This window comes from Ostrea edulis, chromosome 6, assembly GCF_947568905.1.
Source record: "Ostrea edulis chromosome 6, xbOstEdul1.1, whole genome shotgun sequence".
NCBI lineage: Eukaryota > Metazoa > Mollusca > Bivalvia > Ostreida > Ostreidae > Ostrea > Ostrea edulis.
Genome location: NC_079169.1, coordinates 551,488 through 573,964, shown reverse-complemented (window position 1 = coordinate 573,964; position 22,477 = coordinate 551,488). Strand labels below are relative to the sequence as shown.

At 38.4% G+C, this 22,477-nt stretch overlaps 1 protein-coding gene across 1 annotated transcript; it reads right to left on the bottom strand.

Moving 5' to 3' along the window:
• Positions 1-7,084: 7,084 nt before the first annotated feature.
• LOC125646701 (protein FAM8A1-like) lies at positions 7,085-22,152 on the bottom strand. The gene is made up of 5 exons (XM_048873209.2): positions 21,716-22,152; positions 20,274-20,397; positions 17,361-17,514; positions 12,562-12,716; positions 7,085-7,447 (listed from the first exon to the last, which is right to left on the bottom strand). The coding sequence occupies exons 1-5, from the start codon at positions 22,023-22,025 to the stop codon at positions 7,300-7,302; spliced, it is 891 nt and encodes a 296-aa protein (XP_048729166.1). The 5' UTR covers positions 22,026-22,152; the 3' UTR covers positions 7,085-7,299.
• Between the last annotated feature and the right edge of the window lie 325 nt (positions 22,153-22,477).

Sequence of the window (22,477 nt, the reverse complement as noted above, 5' to 3'; positions counted from 1 at the left end):
CTTGTACAGTGTATCATGGCTGTGGTGTTTTTCCTTTTATAAAAAGTGTACAATAACTGAGATACACCAGTGAGCGGAACCATCATTTGCATTTTTTTTAAACTGTGCTGTGTAAATAAATTATTGAACCGCGAGCCGAGATCTAGTGAATTCTAATTTGAACTTTATCATGTGTTGAAATTGTCAGGTGGTGTTCAATAATTTATTTATAAAGGCTTTCTTCCTTTGGGTACCCATGTTAATGCATTTATAAGCAGACATTCGACTTTTTTCGGCGAAACAGCCCTGCGAAACTTTTACAATTTGAACAAAGCTTTGCATAAAATAGTGTCACTACGGCGGAAATGGCAACTGTCTTTGCTGTGCGCCACTATAATATGAACACCACCTGACAATTTCAACACATGATGAAGTTCAAATTAGAATTCACTAGATCTCGGCTCGCGGTCGTGTCGATATCCATTTTATCATCTCCCAGTTTAATTTCACCAGGGGTGGGATCAGGTGCCTAGGAGGAGTAAGCATCTCCTGTCAACCGGTCACACCCCTGTGAGCCCTATATGCATCACCAACTTCCCATATTTATGTAACAATATTCCATTATCACCTGCATATGGTGTTTATATATCTCAACTGATTCTATACGCAAGAGCTTGTTCTGCGTATGGTCAGTTTTAAATCTAGGCAAGCTATTGACAAACAAGTTGATGGTACAGGGGTTTCAACAGTCTCGACTGAAGTCAGCATTTCGCAAATTCTATGGTCGTTATAACGATCTAGTTCGTCAATACAACCTATCATTGGGTCAAATGCTATCTGACGTGTTTCACACCGATTGTTAGGTTGTTCTTGGCACACTGATTTTGACTACGGAGAACTCCATTTACCTGATCAGGATATAGGGCTCACGACGGGTGTGACCGGTTGACAGGGGATGCTTACTCCTCCTAGGCACCTGATCCTACCCCTGGTGTGTCCAGGGGTCTGTGTTTGCCCAACTATCTACTTTGTATTGCTTGTAGGAGTTATGAGATTGATTACTCTTCGTTATCTTCACCTTTCATTATTGTTAATAGACAAAATGTCGTCGATATAACCAAGTGTCGAGTTGAAGGCAAGAGCAAGAGATTTTTTCCTCACACGTAGAAGTTGTGGAATAAATTCTGCTTCAAAAGAATATAAAAACAGGTCAGCTAACACAGTAGCACAATTCGTGCCCATGAGAATTCCAACAGACTGTTGGAAGACCTGATCACCTAAGACTTCGAAGATAATATCAATGAGGAACTCCAGCACATTCTTAATATACACTGTAACAAATTCCTACCAGTGATTGAACAATGCATTAACATGGGTACCCAAAGGAAGAAAGCCTGGACGACCAAAAACATTATAGTGGCGCACAGCAAAGACAGTTGCCATTTCCGCCGTAGTGACACTATTTTATGCAAAGCTTTGTTCAAATTGTCAAAGTTTCGCAGGGCTGTTTCGCCGAAAAAAGTCGAATGTCTGCTTATAAAGAGCCCTGCACTAATTGTGCTCCCCGTCTCCTTCACATACATGTAACCTAACGTCTCATCCTATATATGTAGCCTAATGTCTCATCCTATATATTTTGAAGGACTATATAATATTCAATAATGCTGTATAAACTTTCTGCTCTCCTTGTCCAACGAGTTTTACAAAGGACCCCATATACTTAGAGATGCCTTTTGAAAACGACATCTTTATAGCGTGACAATTTGATAAGCTTTGTAATATATCTCAAAATTGTACTGCAGTCCTTTATTGCATCGCCAAAAACAAGGTTAAAAGCATGGTGTTGACATGTATACCGCACGTTTTTCAATCGAGCTGATCCCAGACTTGGGTCCAGCTATTATAGTTTCTGCTATATCATATCACTGACCACGTACGCGATCAAAAGAAAAATTTAATCTTTCATTTGTATACATGTACATCCTTACTTAATGGCAATGAAGATTGTGGATACCTCTATCAGTATGGTATAATTAAACAAACCATACTTTTCATGTAGTTCAAACTTTCCGTCTATCCATCGTAAACAAATTCAAAGTTTCATCTTTGTTTGAACTAATAACAGTTTCATCCGCTGTAATAATAAAAGACCCGAACATGTCCCCTGTATCAAATTAATCTTTACACGAAGAATTGACCATTCAATATATCTCGAGAGATTCTTTCTGAAGACAATCTTTCTCTTCTTTCAAATCAGTTTTTGAGGATCATCCGAACGATGTTACTGTAGAGTAGAATCATTTTAATTCGTGGGGGCCAATGTTCGTGGGTAATTGTAAACCTTTGCTGGTTCGTGGGGACGTAATTTCGTGGGTAAGCGATCCGATGCCACTAGGAGAGATAACTCTTCATGTTTTAAAGAAATATTCGAAGATACGTAAATTCGTGGGTAAGAGTGACGAAAATCAATCCCCAACGAACAATGATGATTCCAAAGTATTTCAATAGGTAGACATAGTTCGAATATAGGACCTCATGATCACCATCGAGAGCTAGGCCCTGTCGAGCAAGATTCGTAATCAATGCTAGACTTAATTTTAATTCAGTACTATATAAATAGTACATCTTGTTTCTTTCTTTAGCTTATAGATTCCACAACATCTTTGATATCTGCGGGAGTGACCTGTCGCGATAGCTCAGTTGTAATGCGTTGGCTTCGTAACCGGGCCATGTCAAACATAAGAACCCTCACTGTTACGGCACTGAACACCAAGTCTGAATTTGTGGTACTTCACCTACAACTGGCGACGTCTCAATATGAGAGAACAAAAGGTCCACAAACCTTATCGGTTACATGAGTACTAGTAAAAAAGTATCACTACTCCCAAGGACTTTGACATTTTTTTTTTGCTGTTTTGAATATCTAAGCTAAATTCTAATGTTCACCGACAGTATAAAACAAGACGTGTTCTTACAACTTCACTGCCCTCAAAAGTGCATACACTGATGAAAAGCTTTATATAATATAGGTTAATTAACATTAATTAAAACATTAAAAGATATGACTAATTTGGACCCATATCCTAGAGTCAAAACCCTGGATTGTGAAATTCACCATTTTTTGTACATCCTTTTCTGCTATTCCTATGTATGCATTTAGATTTTATACAATATCAGCAAAGTTACACATAAACGTATATACTAAGCCTGGTCCCACCCTGGGGTCAGAACCCCTACCCCGGGGATCATGAAATTTACAAACCTTCCTGTTCTACATCACTATGCATTTAGTTTTTCTTAAATGTGCGGTGCTAGCTGAACAATTTTGAAAATCGGACAATTTTAGGCACTTTTTGCCATGCCCCTACGGCCCCAGAGGTGTAGGAGTCCTGAAATTTATGCCCCCCTGTCCCAAAAATGCTTCATGCCAAATTTGAAAAGAATTGGAATGGTAGTTATCAAGAAGAAGTTAATACTGTTCAATTGTTAACGCACGACGACAACCAATTGTAATAGGTCACCGGAATTTAATCTCGACGAGACATAAAATAACAATCCACAACCTGCGGGAGATAGTGTTAAACTGCTTTCAACATACAAGTATATCTTTTTTCTTAATTCCACAGTGGTTTTTACACAGTTTCTAAAACAATCGGATATAAACCCTTTTCTTTGAACAAAGTTGCCAACTTTTGTTCTTTATAGGCTTTAATACACATGTAACAAACAATCGGTCACATGAGAACTAGTGAAAAAGTATCATTACTCCCAAGGGCCATGAAACCTAGAAAAAAAAATCCTGTTCTGAATATCAAAGCTAAATTCTAATGTTCAGCAACAGCATAAAACAAGATGTGTTCTTAAAACTTCAATGCCCTCAAAAAAAGCATACACTGATGAAAGGCTTTAAATAATATAAAAGGTGTATCAACATTAAAATATATGACTAATTTGGACCCATCCTAGAGTCAAAACCCTGGGTTGTAAAATTACATTTTTTTGTAAATCCTTTTCCGCTATTCCTACAAGTAAACATGTATTATTATTATTATTTTATTCATTTATAAAGCACAAAATTACCTATAGTTTCTATGCGCTGTACAATGCTTGTGCTAATAATCATTGATAATATACTAATAAAAGACCTGCAAGAGATATAAAGAAAATGATAAAACAATAGAAAGAATTAAAATAAAACATGGTAGTAAAATGACGAAGTGGTTGACTTTGAGTTGACAAGATAAAATTGGCATACAGATATTCGTATTCTAGATCAAAATTCAGTTTGCAAGAGCTTGCACATGGAATCCTTGATATTACACTGAATTTTACATTCACAGGCCATATTCACGCTTGCACAAGAGTGTTTTTAGGTTCTTGCGGAATGCTCCATGTGCTTCAAGCTCTCGAAGTTCCAGTGGCAGTTTATTCCACAATTGTGCACCCAGTGTTTTTATGGCTCTTGCACCGTATTTGTTTGATGACTTCTTCACTACCAGTTTCCATTGGTCGGATGATGATCTCAAGGTCCTATGTGGCTGGTAAACAGGACATAGCTCTCTCGTGTATGCTGGTACTGAGAAAGAGTGTAGTGATTTATGTATGGTTGTCAGCACTTTAAACACAACACGTTGATTTACAGGCAGCCAGTGTAGTTGTTGAAGTACCGGCGAAATATGTTGTCTGTATACGTAGCATGTTCTTGTGAGACAACGTGCAGCGTTGTTCTGAGCTACTTGTAGTCGGTGCATGGGGCGATCGGTCATGCCAAGCAGGAGGGCATTGTGATAGTCAAGGTGGGATATGACTGTTGCATTGATGACCTTCGCACACGCTTCCTGGGTGAGATGGTGTTTCACCTTGGATTTTCTCCTGGTGTTGAAGTACATGTACATCTTCTTTACCACGGAGTTGACTTGTATTTCCATTGATAAGGTGGCGTCCAGGGCAGCACCGAGGTTTTTAACAGTAGACTTACTCCTCCTAGGCACCTGATCCCGCCTCTGGTGTGTCCAGGGGTCCGTGTTTGCCCAACTATCTATTTTGTATTGCTTGTAGGAGTTATGAGATTGATCACTGTTCGTTATCTTCACCTTGCATTTAGGTGTCAATATTGCCTCATGAATCTTCAGACGGATATCCTTCACAAGGCACTGGTTGTGGGCACTAGCAACCACCATAACCTCAGTTTTTCTTTTTAAATTTAGATTTTATACAGTATCAGTAAACTTACAGATACATGTAAATACTGTATACTAAGTTTGGCCCCACTCTGGAGTCAGAACCCCTAACCCGGGGATCATCAAATTTGATAAAGGACTACCTGTTCTTTCTAAATATATATTTAGTTTCAATATAGTATCAATAGCACTAAATATGCTATTTAAGTGTTTTACACATAAACACTATATACCAAGTTTGGCCCCGCCCTGGGGTCAGAACCTCTATCCCAGGGATCATGAAATTCACAATTTTGGTAGAGGCCTTCCTGCTCTACATCACTATGCATTTAGTTTTTTTTTTTTTTTTTTTTTCTTTCTTTTTTTTTTTTTTTTTTTTTTTACACGTGTGTGCGGTTGTAGAGATTTTTGAAAATTGCTCAATTTTGGGAAGTTTTTGCCCCACCCCTAAGGCCCCAGGGGTGCAGGAAACCTGAAATTTACAATTTATGTCCCCCTTCGTCCAAAGATACTTCATACCAAATTTGAAAAGAATTGGAATGATAGCTATCAAGAAGAAGTTAAAAATGTCTATTGTTCACACATTTAACACATTTTGGCCCCACTCTGATACCAAAACCCCTACCCCTGGAATAATCAAATTTATAATTTTGGTAAATGATTACCTGTTCTTTCTAAATATTTATTTAGTTTCAATTTAGTATCACTAGAACTAAAGAAGATGTTATTTAAGTGTTTTAAACATAAACACTATATACCAAGTTTGGCCCCACCCTGGGGTCAGAATCCCTACCCTGGGGATCATGAAAACAATTTTGGTAGAGGCCTTCCTGTTCTACATCACTATGCATTTAGTATTTCTTACACACGTGTGGCTCTTAAGGAAGATTTTTGAAAATTGGTCAATTTTGGGCAGTTTTTGCCCTGCCCCTAGGGTCCCAGAGTCCTGAAATTTACAATTTATGTCCCCCTTGTCCCAATGATGCTTCATGCCAAATATGAAAAGAATTGGACTGGTAGTTATCAAGAAATTAAAAATATTCAATTGTTAACGCACAACACACGGCAACCAATTGCAATAGGTCACCTGAGTAAACTAAGGTGACCTAAAAATCAATAGGGGTCATCTACTTCTTATGCTGTACCAGTGTACCAAGTTTGATGTCTATCAAGTAAAGGGTTCTCCAAATATTGAATGGACAGTATATTCCTATGTCCAGTTTGACCCTTGACCATGTGACTTCACATCTTCTCCTGAAGATGTACCAGTGTACCAAGTTTGATGTCTGTCAAGTAAAGGGTTCTCAAGATAGTGAGTGGACATTATATCCCTATGTCCAGTTTGACCCTTGACTATAAATCAATAGGAGTCATCTACTCCTTAGGATGTACCAGAGTACCAAGTTTGATGTGTGTCAAGCAAAGGTTTCTTAAGATATTGAGTGGACAGTGTCTTCCTATGTCCAGAGTGAAATTTCCCTTGACCTGAAAATCGATAGGGGTCCTCTTCTGCTCATAACCAACCCACATATGAAATAGCATTACGATAAAGTGAATGGTTCTCAAGATATTGAGCAGACAACATGTGGTCTACCGACTGACAGGCAAAGCAATATGCCCCTCTTCTTTGAAGTGAGGCAAAATAAACTTAAAGTTTCGAAAATGCAAGAAATTCTAATTGTTCAAGATCTTCTAAATTTACATTCAAATCAATGTCTCTTGCAATGGGTATCAGCAACAGTAAACATTTCCTGTAGTCTTTGGGAATTTAATTCCATAAATAAACTTCCCTAAAAGTATCTGACAAAGTCCTCAACTGACAAGGACATGCACTTCCAAACAGTTGCAAAGTAAGATTTTATAATTCAAGAAACACTTTAAAAAAAATTCATCACATTTTTTTTCCATGAAAAATCTGGGTGTTGTTGGTTTTTGAAGACTGGAATTTATTACAATACAGTAGACATATAAACAAGTTCATTGACAAACAGCAAGAATGCTCTGGGTCGTCTAGAGCTCGGAGTTGTTCATAAACCATTTTGCCATATATCCAAGTAACTGGTGTCAAAGTTCATTGTCACTCATTAATACAATACTTTTGAAATGAAGATGTCCATTTACCACCAGAGACCCGTTTACACTATTGTCGTTGTGGGCGAGCATCGATAACTATTGTCTTGGCTAAAATGTCATAGGCAGCCCTGTTGTGTTGGAAAATGAAGACGGTCAGGCATGCAGGAAAGAAGAACGCCATGGTGAAGTTCTTGATAACAGATCTCACTAATGCACTGTAAATGAGAGAAAAGAACCTAGTAATTATTAATCATTAATTAACAAAGATTGCTTAACTACATGTATTTGTACATAAAATAAATTTTAGTCTCTTTTAATTTTTTTTATCCAATTTCCAAAATGGTGAAACATTTTGATATTTAATAAATTCCTTAAATAGCTAAATTAAATAATAACAAGAAGGCTGGCTACATAATTATTAAAATGATCATGGGGATTGTGTTTTTTCAATTCACTTGTAAGAACAAGAGGCCCACAAGCCTTATTGGTCACATGAGTACTAGTGACAAAGTATCACTACTCCCAAGGGCTTTGAAATCGAGAATAAATTTCCTGTTCTGAATATCTAAGTTAAATTCTAATGTTCACCAACAGTATAAAGCAAGATGTGTTCTTAAAACTTCAATGCCCTCAAAAGTGCATACACTGCTGAAAGGCTTTACATACATGTAATATAATAGGTGTATTAACATTAAAAGATATGACTAATTTGGACCCATCCTAGAGTCAAAAACCTGGGTTGTAAAATGCACCATTTTTTTGTACATCCCTTTCTGCTATTCCTAAGTATGCATTTAGATTTTATACAGTATCAACAAACTTAGACATAAATATCATATACTAAGTTTGGCCCCACCATGGGGTCAGAACCCCTATCCCAGGGATCATCAAATTTACAATTTTGGCAAAGGACTACCTGCTCTTTCTAAATATCCATTTAATTTTAATTTAGTATCAATAACGCTAAAGAAGATGTTATTTAAGTGTTTTACAAATAAATGCTATATAGTAAGTTTGGCCCCGCCCTGGGATCAGAGCCCCTACCTCGGGGATCATGAAATTTACAATTTTGGTAGAGGCCTTCCTGCTCTACATCACCATGCATTTAGTTTTTCTTAAACATGTGTGGTTGTAGAGAAGATTTTTGCCCCACCCCTAGGGCCCCAGGGTTGCAAGAGTCCTTCAATTTGCAATTTATGTCCTCCTTGTTCCAAAGATGCTTCATACCAAATTTGAAAAGAATGGGAATAGTAGTTATCAAGAAGTTAAACCTGTTCAATTGTTAAGGCACGACGTATGTCACACGACGAGGGATGACAACCAATTGCAATTAAAAAAAATCAATACATGTATATGCACCCAGGGGTGCATGAGCTGAGTTGCATGGGATACATTGTAAAGTCAGGAATGATGTGGCATATTTATAATTGTGAAGAACTAATTTCAGTTTTAAACTTTTCGAGTTACTGTCCAGAAACCATAAATTATATTTGTCTGAAGTTTTCAATCTATTTTCGGTCACTGTGACCTTGACCTTTGACCTTTTTTCTCCAAAATCATAAGGGGCCTTGCTTTGCTGGTATCCAACAATATATCCAAGTTTCATTTGATTCACATTAAAAAAATTTGAGTTATCCTCAGGAAACAAATTTTTTTTTAAATTTTAAATCTATTTTCGGTCACTGTAACCTTGACCTTTGATCTATTTTCTCCAAAATCGATAGGGGTCTTCCTTACCTAATACATAACAATATTTTTAAGTATCATTTGATTCGGATTTAAACTTTATGAGTTATCATCCGGAAACCAAATATTTCTGAAATTTTCATTCTATATTCGGTCACTGTGACCTTGACTTTTGACATTTTTTCTCCAAAATCAATAGGGGTCTTCCTTACCTGGTACCCAACAATATATCAAAGTTTCATTTGATTCGAATTTAAACTGTCTGAGTTATCATCCTGAAACCAAATTTTTCTGAAATTTTCATTCTATTTTCGGTCACTGTGACCTTGACCTTTGACCATTTTCCTCCAAAATCAATAGGGGTCTTGCTTACCTGGTACCCAACAATATCTCAAAGTTTCATTTGATTAGATTGTAAACTTTTCGAGTTATCATCCGGAAACCAATTGTTGACGCCCAACCGCCCACCCACCTGCCCGCCCGCATCACCAAACCAATAGCCGAGTTCAACTTCGTTGCAACTCGGCTAAAAAGGAAGCTAATGGGTCATACAATATGTAGCAGTCTCTTAGGTATCACACAAAATTAGAAGTGGTGTAATAAATAAGTTAGTTACATATTATATTCCTAATTCCTATAATATGCATTTCACATTTAATCCTGTTTGACGGGGCTAGAACCATGCACCCTGTTATGTGTTCAAGAGCAATGTAGATTCAAGAAATAAAGATTGCATTTTCGTGGATATTGTAGGACAACCTCCGACGTCGAGAAATGTTGTTTTGAAATATAAATACTGAGGAATTACAATTGTAGCATAATCATATTGATTATTTTTTATCTTTGATAACAAAATTGAATTATTAGTTATTGACTTTATAGTTGTATTAGTGAAACATGAAGTGAAAGCGAGATGTGTCTCAATTTTTTCATAATCAGTTAATACGTACGAAGGTATATCGTAGAATAATGGCCGTGGCATTCCTTTGACCTTTGGAATAACCATGATAGAATTCTAAATATGTAATGCCTTTGCAGTATATGAATCCTAGACACTGAACCTGACTACCAGTAAGTGGTCCCACACTTAACATTTTGGTAGAGGTCTCTATACATTTATTACACATACACATGTTACCAACATCCACTTTGCCTGCCAGGTAGTCATTTGGATATCATGATCAGAAACATGTGGATAGTTTGCAACATAACTACATGTACATGAATAAATTAAATTTTCAAAATGATTTTTATTTACCAATTATCTTAAAGATTTTGTTGAGAATTTAATTCTTTATTTTCATTGTAAATTATCATTTACAGGAGAGAGAGAGAGAGAGAGAGAGAGAGAGAGAGAGAGAGAAACAGAGAGAGCAAGAGAGAGGTGTAAGGTGCTCTTATCTTTATCATTCTCAATCATTGTATTTTCCTTCTGTAATCAAAATTCTCCAGTTGCTCAAAGACATCTATCTTGTCATTATTTGAAGAAAGCCTTGGTTCATTTAGGTTAAACATACATGATTTCAAGTGAGAAGATGACAATTTTTAAATGCATTTTAATACATAATTTAATATATACATGTAAGTCTTGTAGCCTCCTGATGATGCTTGAACCCCTGACTCTGGGGCCCTGATGATGCTTGAACCCCTGACCATGGGGCCCTGATGATGCTTGAACTCCTGACCCTGGGGCTCTGATGATGCTTGAACCTCTAACCCTGGGGCCCTGATGATGCTTGAACCTCTAACCCTGGGCCCTGCTGATGCCTGAACCCCTGACCCTGGGGTCCTGATGATGCTTGAACTCCTGACCCTGGGGCTCTGATGATGCTTGAACCTTTAACCCTGGGCCCTGATGATGCCTGAACCCTTGACCCTGGGGCCCTGATGATGCTTGAACTCCTGACCCTGGGGCTCTGATGATGCTTGAACCTCTAACCCTGGGACCCTGATGATGCTTTTACCTCTTACCCTGGGGCCCTGATGATGCTTAAACCTCTAACTCTGGGGCCCTGATGATGCTTGAACCTCTAACCCTGGGACCCTGATGATGCTTGAAACCCTGACCCTGGGGCTCTGATGATGATTGAACCTCTAACCCTGGGGCTCTGATGATGCTTGAACCCCTGACCCTGGGGCTCTGATGATGATTGAACCTCTAACCCTGGGGCTCTGATGATGCTTGAACCTCTAACCCTGGGACCCTGATGATGCTTGAACCTCTTACCCTGGGGCCCTGATGATGCTTAAACCTCTAACTCTGGGGCCCTGATGATGCTTGAACCTCTAACCCTGGGACCCTGATGATGCTTGAAACCCTGACCCTGGGGCTCTGATGATGATTGAACCTCTAACCCTGGGGCTCTGATGATGCTTGAACCCCTGACCCTGGGGCCCTGATGATGCTTGAACCTCTAACCCTGGGGCCCTGATGATGCTTGAACCCCTAACCCTGGGGCCCTGATGATGCTTGAACTTCTAACCCTGGGGCCCTGATGATGCTTGAATCCCTGACCATGAGGCCCTGATGATGCTTGAACCCCTGACCCTGGGGCCTTGATGATGCTTAAACCTCTACCCTGGGGCCTGATGATGCTTGAACCCCTAACCCTGGGGCCCTGATGATGCTTGAACCCTTAACCCTGGGGCTCTGATGATGCTTGAACCTCTAACCCTGGGACCCTGATGATGCTTGAAACCCTGACCCTGGGGCCCTGATGATGCTTGAACCTCTAACCCTGGGGCCCTGATGATGCTTGAACCCCTGACCATGAGGCCCTGATGATGCTTGAACCTCTAACCCTGGGCCCTGATGATGCTTGAACCCCTGACCCTGGGGCCCTGATGATGCTTGAACCTCTAACCCTGGGATCCTGATGATGCTTGAAACCCTGACCCTGGGCCATGATGATGCTTGAACCCCTGACCATGAGGCCCTGATGATGCTTGAACCTCTAACCCTGGGCCCTGATGATGCTTGAACCCCTAACCCTGGGGCCCTGATGATGCTTGAACCCCTGACCCTGGGGCCCTGATGATGCTTGAACCTCTAACCCTGGGCCCTGATGATGCTTGAACCCCTAACGCTGGGGCCCTGATGATGTTTGAACCCCTAACCATGGTGCCCTGAGTTTCATCTCTTTACTCAACGCTGTTTACCTGATCAAGACATAGGGGCTGTGACCGGTAAACAAGGGATGCTTAGTCTTCCTAGGCACCTGATCCCACTTTTGGTGTGTCCAGGGGTCCGTGTTTGCCCAACTCTCTATTTTGTATTGCTTACAGGAGTTATGAGATTGATCACTGTTCGTTATCTTCACCTTTCATTATACCTCTGCACTGAGTTTGTCTGATAGTTTTTGGAACTTTAAATCCCAGACCTATAACCCTATGGACAAGAACATGATGGTATAAATAGATATTCTATATTTATCAAGATTCATACACGCAATGTTCACGACTGCAGCGCATTCATGAGGAAATGACTATCATTAAAATTTGTAAAGATATATCATCTGCAAAAACCTTAGAAATGTAAATATATATACATGTACATAATATACGCATGTACATTTATATTTCACAATTTATCTTTTGCATATGCACTATTTCATTACATTTACATTTACTTATGACTATTTACCTAAAGAATCCAATATCCCTTGCTGGACATACTATCACTCTTCCATGGGTCTGTGGAATGACATGTATGCAAGAAACAACTTTTAATCCCAGCATCCTCTTGCCTGGTGTAGCTCCACCCACCACTCCACCTATACCTTTACTCAAACACAGTGTCTGCAAAAGAGAGAATAAATAAACCTCTATCTACAATGTTCTTCTAAAGTTTTTTTGAATATCACATATAATCCCCCCCCCCCCCCATACAGTTGCAGGAGAATTATCATTGTTAACAAGGCCTTGGAAAAGTAGCTGGCATCTCCCCACAACATATCATAATGTTAAATAGCATTCCTGCGTGTGCAAATGAAATTAGAGCTCTAAGAATTTTGCAATTAATCCATTTCATTGACCTTTATATTTAATCTCGAAAACCAGTAGGAATAGAAATTTTGGTAAAAATAGCATCCTTGAAGCTGTATTTAACATTGAATATAAAATATAGAACTAATGTAAAAGGAAATTGTGACTACACAGGGTGTGAGGAAAAAGCACCTGTCCGCTTGTTCTGGACAAGTTAAAATTGGCTTGTATAAGTGAGTGTCATTATGCAAATTGTGTAGGAAATGTAGCTTTAAACTTTTGTCTTAAAATTCTCTTCCAATGACCTTTCACCTGGAATCTTCAAAATGCATAGGATTTTATATGTGAGGGTCTAGCTATTTCTGCATTATTGACAACATTTGGATGATAAATGGACCTCAAGAAATTTCCCCTCTTTCATCTGAAACCTAAACAAACCCACTAATGTATTTCTACAGGGTATCAATCCCATGAGTCTTGATTACAATAATCGGCTGATAAATGTACTAGTATGTATCCTTCCTAGAGCCTGAACTCTGGGTTGTGAAATTCACATTCATTTTGGTACATCCTTTTCTGCTTTTTCTATTAGGCTAAGCAAACCTAATCAACTCTTTCAAATGATAAAGACAATAATCACTATAATAATTTAGGCCGCATACTGGAACCAAAAACCCTTACCACTGGAATCATGAAATTTACAATTTTGGTAAAGAACTATGTACTAGCTCCTTCAAAATATGTATTTATTTTCAATTTAGTATCAATAGCACTAAAAGCAGATATTATCTAAAAGTTTTACACATATATTCACTATAATATACTACACAAAATTTGATAAGGATCACAAGGTTATATGTGTGCAATTTACCACTAACATAACAAAAGACATATATTTGACTCAGAGGATCTCATCCCGGTACCGCACCCCCGTCATTGTTCCTCTCTCCAGGACATGAAGATCTGTTCTTCCATCCCTGCTGATTCCACCCTGGACTATGATGGAACCACCACCATAACGGTCATGTTCACTGATGTTGGCATCATGGAAACGTTCACGTTGTTGTCGCCACACTCGGTTCCTCCTGTCTGTAAAGTCCAAACAATACCTGGACTCATCGGTGAACAGAACTTGAACCCAATCGTTCTGTGTCCAAGTGACATGATCTGCAGCCCAGTCCAATTGCTCCCGCCGGTGTCGAACAGTCAGAGGGACTCGAATACATGCCCTTCTCGAGTTGAGACCTGCATTGTGAAGCCGATTCCGTATCGTCTGAGTGTACACATTCACCCCCGAGGCATTCAGGAGGTCGTTACGTAGGCTGGTTGCTGTCCATAAGGGATGACGTCGTGTCTGAAGAGCCACAAAATGGTCTTGGCGTTGGGTTGTCGACCTCTGACGACCACCCCCATTTCGGTGTGCTGCTGTACCAAAAGTTTGCTGTCGGTTCCAGGCCTTGTTTACAACGATCTGGCTGATGTTTGGTGCATTTGCAATGTCACGTTGTGAATAGCCAGTGTCAAGCATTCCAATACATCTGCCCAGTTGTTCTGTCGTCAGGCGACGCCTTACACGTTGAGGGGGCATTGTGTTGATAAACGTAGTGTAAACACTCAAGTGAGTTTAAAATTTTAGAAAGAATCAGACACTGATGCCTGAGTGAAAATCGTGCAATGGTAGCAAAAGCATAAACTGTGATGAGAAATGCATTTCCCATGGCATGAAATGTACGTTCAAGTTTGTTGAAGACGTTTTTGATTTCACTTGGACACAATATTGCCAGTTATGCAGTTATTAATTTTTTGAACATAAAAATATCTATGATCCTTATCAAATTTTGAGTAGTATACATGTATATACCAAGTATGGCCCCGCCCTGGGGTCAGAACCTCTACCCTGCTGATCATGAAATTTACAATTTTGGTAGCTCTGAGGCCTTTTCGCTTTACATAACTGTACATTAAGTTTTTCTTAGAGTATGCAGATGTAGAGAAGATGATTGTTACATATAGCAATGTATGGCAGTTTATACCCTGCCCATTAGGCCCAGACAGTGCAGAAGCCCTTAAATTGACAATTTATGTCCCCCTTGTCCCATTTGAAAGAGGTTTCATACCAAATCTAAAAAATTATCAAAAGGAGGTTAAAAATGTTCGATTGCTAACACACAATGGTTGAGGTATGACGTATGATGGATGCTGAGAAATTGCAATCAGTCATTTCTATTTCTAAACTACTGTACTTTAATATAGGGCTGTCAATTTAAGGTTTCAGACAATTTTTGGTTCAGGAAACAAAACCAGTTTTCAGTTTTATCTGTTCAGTTTTATTTAGACTAGTGTAATAAAATAAAGTAACTTAATGAATTCAAGGATAATGAGGACACTGAAGACTGTACAAATGCAAACACCAATTTCTAATGCATTCTATTCAACAAAATAACAATAAGTAAATAATTTTTATTTAAAGATGACATTATGTACAATACAACAGGTAACATAAGCTCTCGGGAGCTTTTATAATGGACTATATAAGCTGTATGTGAGGACCGTGAGGTACTGAAAATTTAGAGATGGTGATTACGATTGTAGCAGTAGGTTCCAAGCCTGCCATTGCCTGCTATAACAAGGAAGCTCTGTTTTTAAGGTCATATCTCAGAGACTTTAAACTGTCACTACTAAATGCCATGTTTGAATGCATGACTTGACAAAGCAAACTGAGCTTCTAAAATCCTACTTAAACTTTCACATTTTGCAGACTGTTACTACTAGGTTAAAAACTTTTGACTCTCCTTTTCTCATGAAATTAGAATATTCCCACCCTTGAGATTTTTTTGCACATGTCACCATGTTTTGTTTTACTATTACCGATGTTACACGGAATTTCATTGGTTAGCATAAGAATGATAAAAATATCAAACCAATCATAGTGCGTGTAGCAAACAAAATGGGATATTGTAAGACATTAACAAAACAAAACCAAATGTGTTTTTACCTTGATTAACCAACTTATCGGATATCCATGACGACACTCTACCTACACAATTTTTTTTTTATATCTATATTTAGAAGACATGAGTATGTAAGTAATATCATCAAACTATCAGGTTGTGTATGGTACATGCACACGAATCTCTGTTCTATTAGTGTCCTGTGAGGATCCGAGTTAGAATATGTCCTCAGTACCCCCTTGCTTGTCATAAGTGGTGAAATGGGGCTGTCCTTCGGATGAGACCACAAAACCTGAGGCCCTATGTCACAGCAGGTGTGGCACTATAAAGATCCCTCCCTGTACAAAGGCTGTAAGCGCCGAGCATAGGCCTAAGTTTTGCAGCCCTTCATCGGCAATGGTGACGTCTTCATATGAGTGAAATATTCTCAAGAGGGATGGTAAACAATATTCAATCAAACATTAGTATTCCATGGTCAAATGTCAAAGTTGAAGTTCACAAGAAGGGAAATTCCACAATTCCTTGCAACTGTATACAAATATGCGAACAAATCTGGTACCCAGTTTTCAATTAATATGAATAGCTAGGTGATATCTTAATATACAAAATTCTGTGTTTTAAAATTCAAAGGACAAGGTCACAGAAGATCATGCATGGGAGTATGTCATGTTACAAGGGGATGGCCTAGCTGCTTTGCAGAGTCCTTATTTTTACCACAGACACATAATGTTTAAACCCACACTCCCTTCCATCCACCCCCTCCCCCACCTTTTAATATGCAAAACTAATAAGACAAATTTTTTGTACATATGAGGATTCTTTGTCCATTGCATCTACATGTTAGTATTTTCCACTCCAAAAGCCATTTTGCACTTTTGTGAAATGCTTAAATTACAGTTTTACTTTATAAAGTTTATAGCAAGGTGAGAAACAATGTCATATTTAAAACAGTCAGGGGGTCTTTACTTTAAATGGGTAAATCAGAGCTCATTTACTTTGAAAATCCAGTTGAAAATGAGACCCTCCCTTACTGTAATACTGTTTACCTGAATTTGTCAGAAATTTTCAGGTTGATTGGTGTTTTCCACCACACTCAACAATTTTTCAGTTATATGGTGGAGCCCAGTTTTTATTGGTGGAAGACTCGAGAGTTTAACCCAGATACAATATACCTGCGAAGAGACCACCGACCTTCCGAAAGTAAACTGGGAAACTTTCTCACTTAACGGTGTGAGCGGGATTCGAACCTGCACCGACCAGAGGTGAGAGGTCATGTGATTTTGACCATGATGCTCTAACCACTCGGCCAGGGAGGCCCCCTTTCAGGTAAGATACATGTACCTTGATTATCAGTTTTGTTTTGCACATTAAAAAGGGGTGGGGTGGATTTATGTAAATGGTTCTCTCAAAACATTCAATATATTGTGTCCTCAAAGCACTCGCTCTCTTTCTTTGAAAATTTGACTGCACAGATGTATGACATCATTGGATGATGATAAAATCTTACCTCAAACACAGTTATCATCATCCTGTTGACTATCTCCAGTGCTATTAGTTCGGATGTAACACTAAAGGCCTTTTCAACATCGATTTCTGTAATATCTGTAAAGTCGAACTTTGGCATTATATCCATAGGAGCATCAATCATATTGTCTTCTCTTCTACAACAGAATAGATGTAAAAATAAAAAGCTGAAATCAAAACATAAATAATGTTTACAAGTTAATTTTTTTCTTTCCACTTACCGCTTGTACATGTACACTTTTGATTTGTTGTGATAAGATTTCTCCACATTATGTATTACTAATTTCAAACATCAGAAGGTGACATATCATATATTACTAGCTCAGCGACACGAATCTGATGACCTAGTCCAATATGACAGACAAATAGGGCTAAAAATAAATGACAGCAAATCAAAACAAGAGGTACTGTGAGCAATGCTCACTAAGAATACCCCCCCCCCCCCCCCCCCCCCCCCCCCCCCGCTTACCCCAATCTCCCAAAGGGTGTTGGTAATAGGTATAAACTACCTCTTTTCTGAGTGTAAAAAACAAATGGCATGACAAACCGAACCATATTGCTACTTCGATGTCCAGTGCGCATGACCTTTGACCTTTTGACCCCAAAATCGATAGGAAACATCTTCATCCCATGGGTAGTCCATATGTATGATATGGTGACTGTAGGTGGAAAGGATAATGCTTTAGAAACCATATTGCTACTTCAATGTCCAGTGTGCTTGACCTTTGACCTTTTGACCCCAAAATCGATAGGGAACATCTTCATCCCATGGGTAGTCCATATATATGATATGGTGATGGTAGGTGGAAAGGATAATGCTTTAGAGCCCGGAAACCATTGTGTCTACAGACGGACAACCCGATTCCAGTATACCCCCCCCCCCCCCCCCCCCCAACTTGTTGCGGGGGGTATAACTATGAGTATATGTAGATAGAGAAGCAACTGTAAACAGCAGAATAAAAGATATTGACAACTTCATTCATCTGGACAGAAAAATCACAGCCAATGAATCCACCATGAAAATTGAAACTTTAAACAGAATGACAAAAGCCTGTGTCACCTTTGCAAACCTATGGAACATTAGCTGCAGCTCTCTGAAAAAATATGACGGAACATAATCATCATAATAAAACGTCATAATATTTTTTCAGAGAGCTACAGTTCTGCGGCTAATGGAACATATGAAAATCATCAGTAATCTGAACCAAAACCAGCATGCAGAAGGTCGGGGTTCGAATCCTGGCCGCGACAGACCTAAGTCGTTAAAACAGGTAGTGACAGTTCCATCGCCAAACGCTCAGCATCAAGTGTGAATGTCACGAGTTCTCGGTAATGACCTTAGAAACAGATGTCCCATGTCACAGTCAGTGTGGCACGCTAAAGAACCCTCACTGCTTAATGGCCATAAGCACCAAGCATAGGCTTAAATTTGAAGCCCTTCACCGGTCTTGGTGACATCTCAATATGAGTGAAAAATTCTCAAGAGAGACGTTAAACAAGATACAATCAATGAATACAATGAATCGAAACTAAAATAAGGATCTTAAGTCTTCCCTTATGGTTCTGAGTCTTGGAAGGTGAGAAGGAAAATCACATAAAGACTAGATACCTTCCAGATAAAATACTCAAAATATTCTGACCAAACACAAACAACGAGGAGCTGTACAAAAAGAACATCAACATAAGCCATATCTGGCTAATTCAGGATAGGGGATTGAAATTGTTGGATATTGTCTTGAAAATGGAAAGATTCCTAAGACGGACTCCACCAAGAAAGAAAAGCAGAGAGTGACTAAATGAGACATGGAGACAATCAAGCAGATAAAAGACAAGGGCTGGTGGAGCATATGTCAGCTGACAGACTGAGATGGTGGTCCTCATTGAAAAGCCTCATGTGTTCCCAGCAAAAAGAGGACTGAATAAATACATTGTAATATTTCTTAAAGTCTGCAGTAGTAAAACTGACAAAGCTATACAAAGCCTATCTGTAAACCTCAGGCAGTAAGAGCTATTGTGACCTTGACCTCTAACATAGCGATCAAAATTATATTGATATCTAACTTTTTAACCTCCAAATACTCTTATGCCTAAATATAGTAAATCCATAGGTTGATCAACCCTTCATTGTTCTACAATCTTGAAGTCATCTTTATCATGTTTATTGTGACCTTGACCCGTTAGTTAGTGGTCTAAAAATCTATAAATGTAGGTATCATTCAGAGACCATTCCCTGCTTAAGTACTGAGTATGAAAAAAAAAAACACCAACTCATAACTTCAGTTCACATCACTATGTCACTCTGTGCAAAAGTAATTTACCTCACAATACCACCATTATCCACTTACAAACTCATAGAGAAGTCTGTAGGTGGAAATACTGCATTACATCATAGATCAACAGATGGATGGACTAAGACAGTGATAACTACAGGGCTCTTACATCTAATCTTCATGATATACAGTTATTCATTACAATTATATATTTTTTTTTTATATCTGATAGTTCATGTATCACCTTCGGGTACAGATCACGAAATAAATTCTGAAAGACTCTGTTCAATGAATTCTATAGTCTGCACATTGCTCAACAATATTTACCTCACTTAGTCCTGTACTCTTGTATGATAATAGAATTAAAGCAAGTGCATGTATGTATGTCTAAATCAATGAGGCTCTTTTTGGCAAAAAGCAGAACGTCAATTTGAACATTGTGAACATCTTTACAATGTGAAGTTTCTGCAAATATTTACTTCTCACAAACCCACAAGAAGTACGTACTCACAAAACATTCCTACTATAAAGGTGCAACATAAGACAAAGCCATGTATCTGTCAGTGAATAAAGAAAAGCACACAAATTAAATGTTAAACAGACGCAGTATAACAAATAACACTTACATATAACCCATTTGTCTTAATACCAAAACAGTCATCATAATCTTTAAATAGAATAAGACGATGAAATCTATTATTTCTGCTGCTACTCTCTTCCATAATGGTGGTAGGAAATGTACAGTCCCAACTACAATAAAAAGAAATACGCAATGACATAGCAGTTATTGTTAATTGGATTCTTACTAATATACATGCTCAATTAAAATGTACTGAGAAAAAGTATCTGCCAACAAATAAAGTGTGATAAGTTAACATGTTATCATTCAATTTGGATCTTGATTTAGACTGACAAGTTTCCAAAGTAAACCCAAAGAACAAGATTGATGAAACTGGCATGCAAATGATTCAACATTGTTTTCAATTTTGATAAATTGAAAAAAATAATTGGAAAAAGCTTGTTAGAGTACAAAAATTATTTTGTAAAACTATGTACCCTATAGTTCTTACTTTGCTTGCTTTAACCAACACTATCTACAACACTAACAAGACACATCACACTTTTATATTTCTCTGCATGTAACCAGTTTTTAACTAATAGGATAAACTGTCCTATTAAAAAAATGATAAAATATATTCATTAGTGTGACACTGTGTTTATAAAATTAAAAGTGAGCAAAGCTAGCATCGCTGAGGAGCTCGTTCTAATGATTACACATATGAGTCGTGTGATTTGCTCTTCATCAGCTGAAAAATTATGAGTATTACTCGTAATGCTTATGGAAAAATGTCGCCGTCACTGCAGTATACTTCATGGACAACCCCGTAGATAAAACAAATAAATACTTTGGAAAGTACCGCAACCGTTATTAAATTTCCGACAAGCTTTCTCATAACTTCGTACGTTTTATTGTTGCTTGGTTTCAATGAAGAAACAAGAGGCCCAACGGCCACATTGCTCACCTGAGATACATTGGCCCATACTTAAAGATTTTCCTTATATGTTCGCATGTAAAACTTTGATCCCTATTGTGGCCCCAACCAACTCCCTAGGGCCATGATTTTTACAAACTTGAATCTGCACTATGTCAGGAAGCTTTCTTGTAAATGTAAAATTCTTTGGCTCAATGGTTCTTGAGAAGATTTTTAAAGATTTTCCCTATATATTTGAATGCAAAACTTTGCGTTTCCTGTGATCTGATGATCTGCGCCTGTCAAATCGACGTGATCTAACTCTTCGGATCAAGTTAATGTAGTAATAATATATCTAATCGTAGAATAATGACCACGGCAGTCCTTTGATCTTTGCAATAACCGTGGTAGAATTATTCAATATATATAACTTATGTTTTCTTTGATATATCATAAGTTTTTGTTTCACTAAGTTAAGAGCTAGACACCTATGCAAGTGTCTAACAATCTGTTTCACTGTGACAACTGAGAAAACTATCAGTTTGTCTACATGCTATACATCAATATTCACGAGGATTACGTCTAGATCTCCATACCTCTTTGGCCTTGGATACCCGGGTTGGGCACCGGTCTCCTGTTATCGGGTGCTGCCTGTGTCGCTTCTGGTGCTGCTGTTGTGGGCGTAAACTGTGTGAATGTGGTGTTGCTGCTATTAGGTAACGAAAGCCCAGTAAGTGAACAGCTATTAAGCATTAATGGAAAGGATTGCATCGAGTTCCACATTCGATACTGGTACAGCCATAAGTGAAGTTGGTCTGTGTATTCCCTCAAGTTCCGGTATCGTCTGCCAGAAGTATCGTTGGGTTGAGGTCGAAATGATTCTGTAGAATGTTCGCCTTTGTCCATAATTGCCACTTTTATCAGGATTGCCGGGGTTTTGTTGTTGAGTTTACTAGTATTTGACAGATGAACTTGCCATTATTGTTTACTTCCGTTTACGGCAAGCGGTAAATGTAGTACGCACGAAAGTTCGGCAAGCGGTAAATGTAGTACGCACAAAAGGTAAAAAGTTCTATTGTGGTAGATCTAGCAGGGGACAGTTTCGCACTATAGGCCCGTCAACTTTTAAAAAAAAATGGAAATACCCCATATTTGAAGTGATATTACATGTGTAAAAATATATACAATAATTTTAGGACGCATGTCAAATGTAGCTGAGTGTTGATATACAACATGTAGGTGTCACCATGATTCCCATTCTCTCACCAGTCAGTCATATTTATTATATTGAATTATTCATTGTTACACCATTATGTCATGTGTAATGTCTACATTTTCTGAATTGTAATAGAGTGTAA

Bases quoted from the DNA above. Each gene is read 5' to 3' on its own strand.
- LOC125646701 (XM_048873209.2), bottom strand. From the start codon at position 22,025: ATGGACAAAGGCGAACATTCTACAGAATCATTTCGACCTCAACCCAAC. The intron at 20,398-21,715 runs GTATGGAGATCT...TTTTTATTGTAG, and splicing joins GGGTATCCAAGGCCAAAGAG to TTGGGACTGTACATTTCCTA. The intron at 7,448-12,561 runs GTAAATAGTCAT...TCTCATTTACAG, and splicing joins AGGGATATTGGATTCTTTAG to TGCATTAGTGAGATCTGTTA.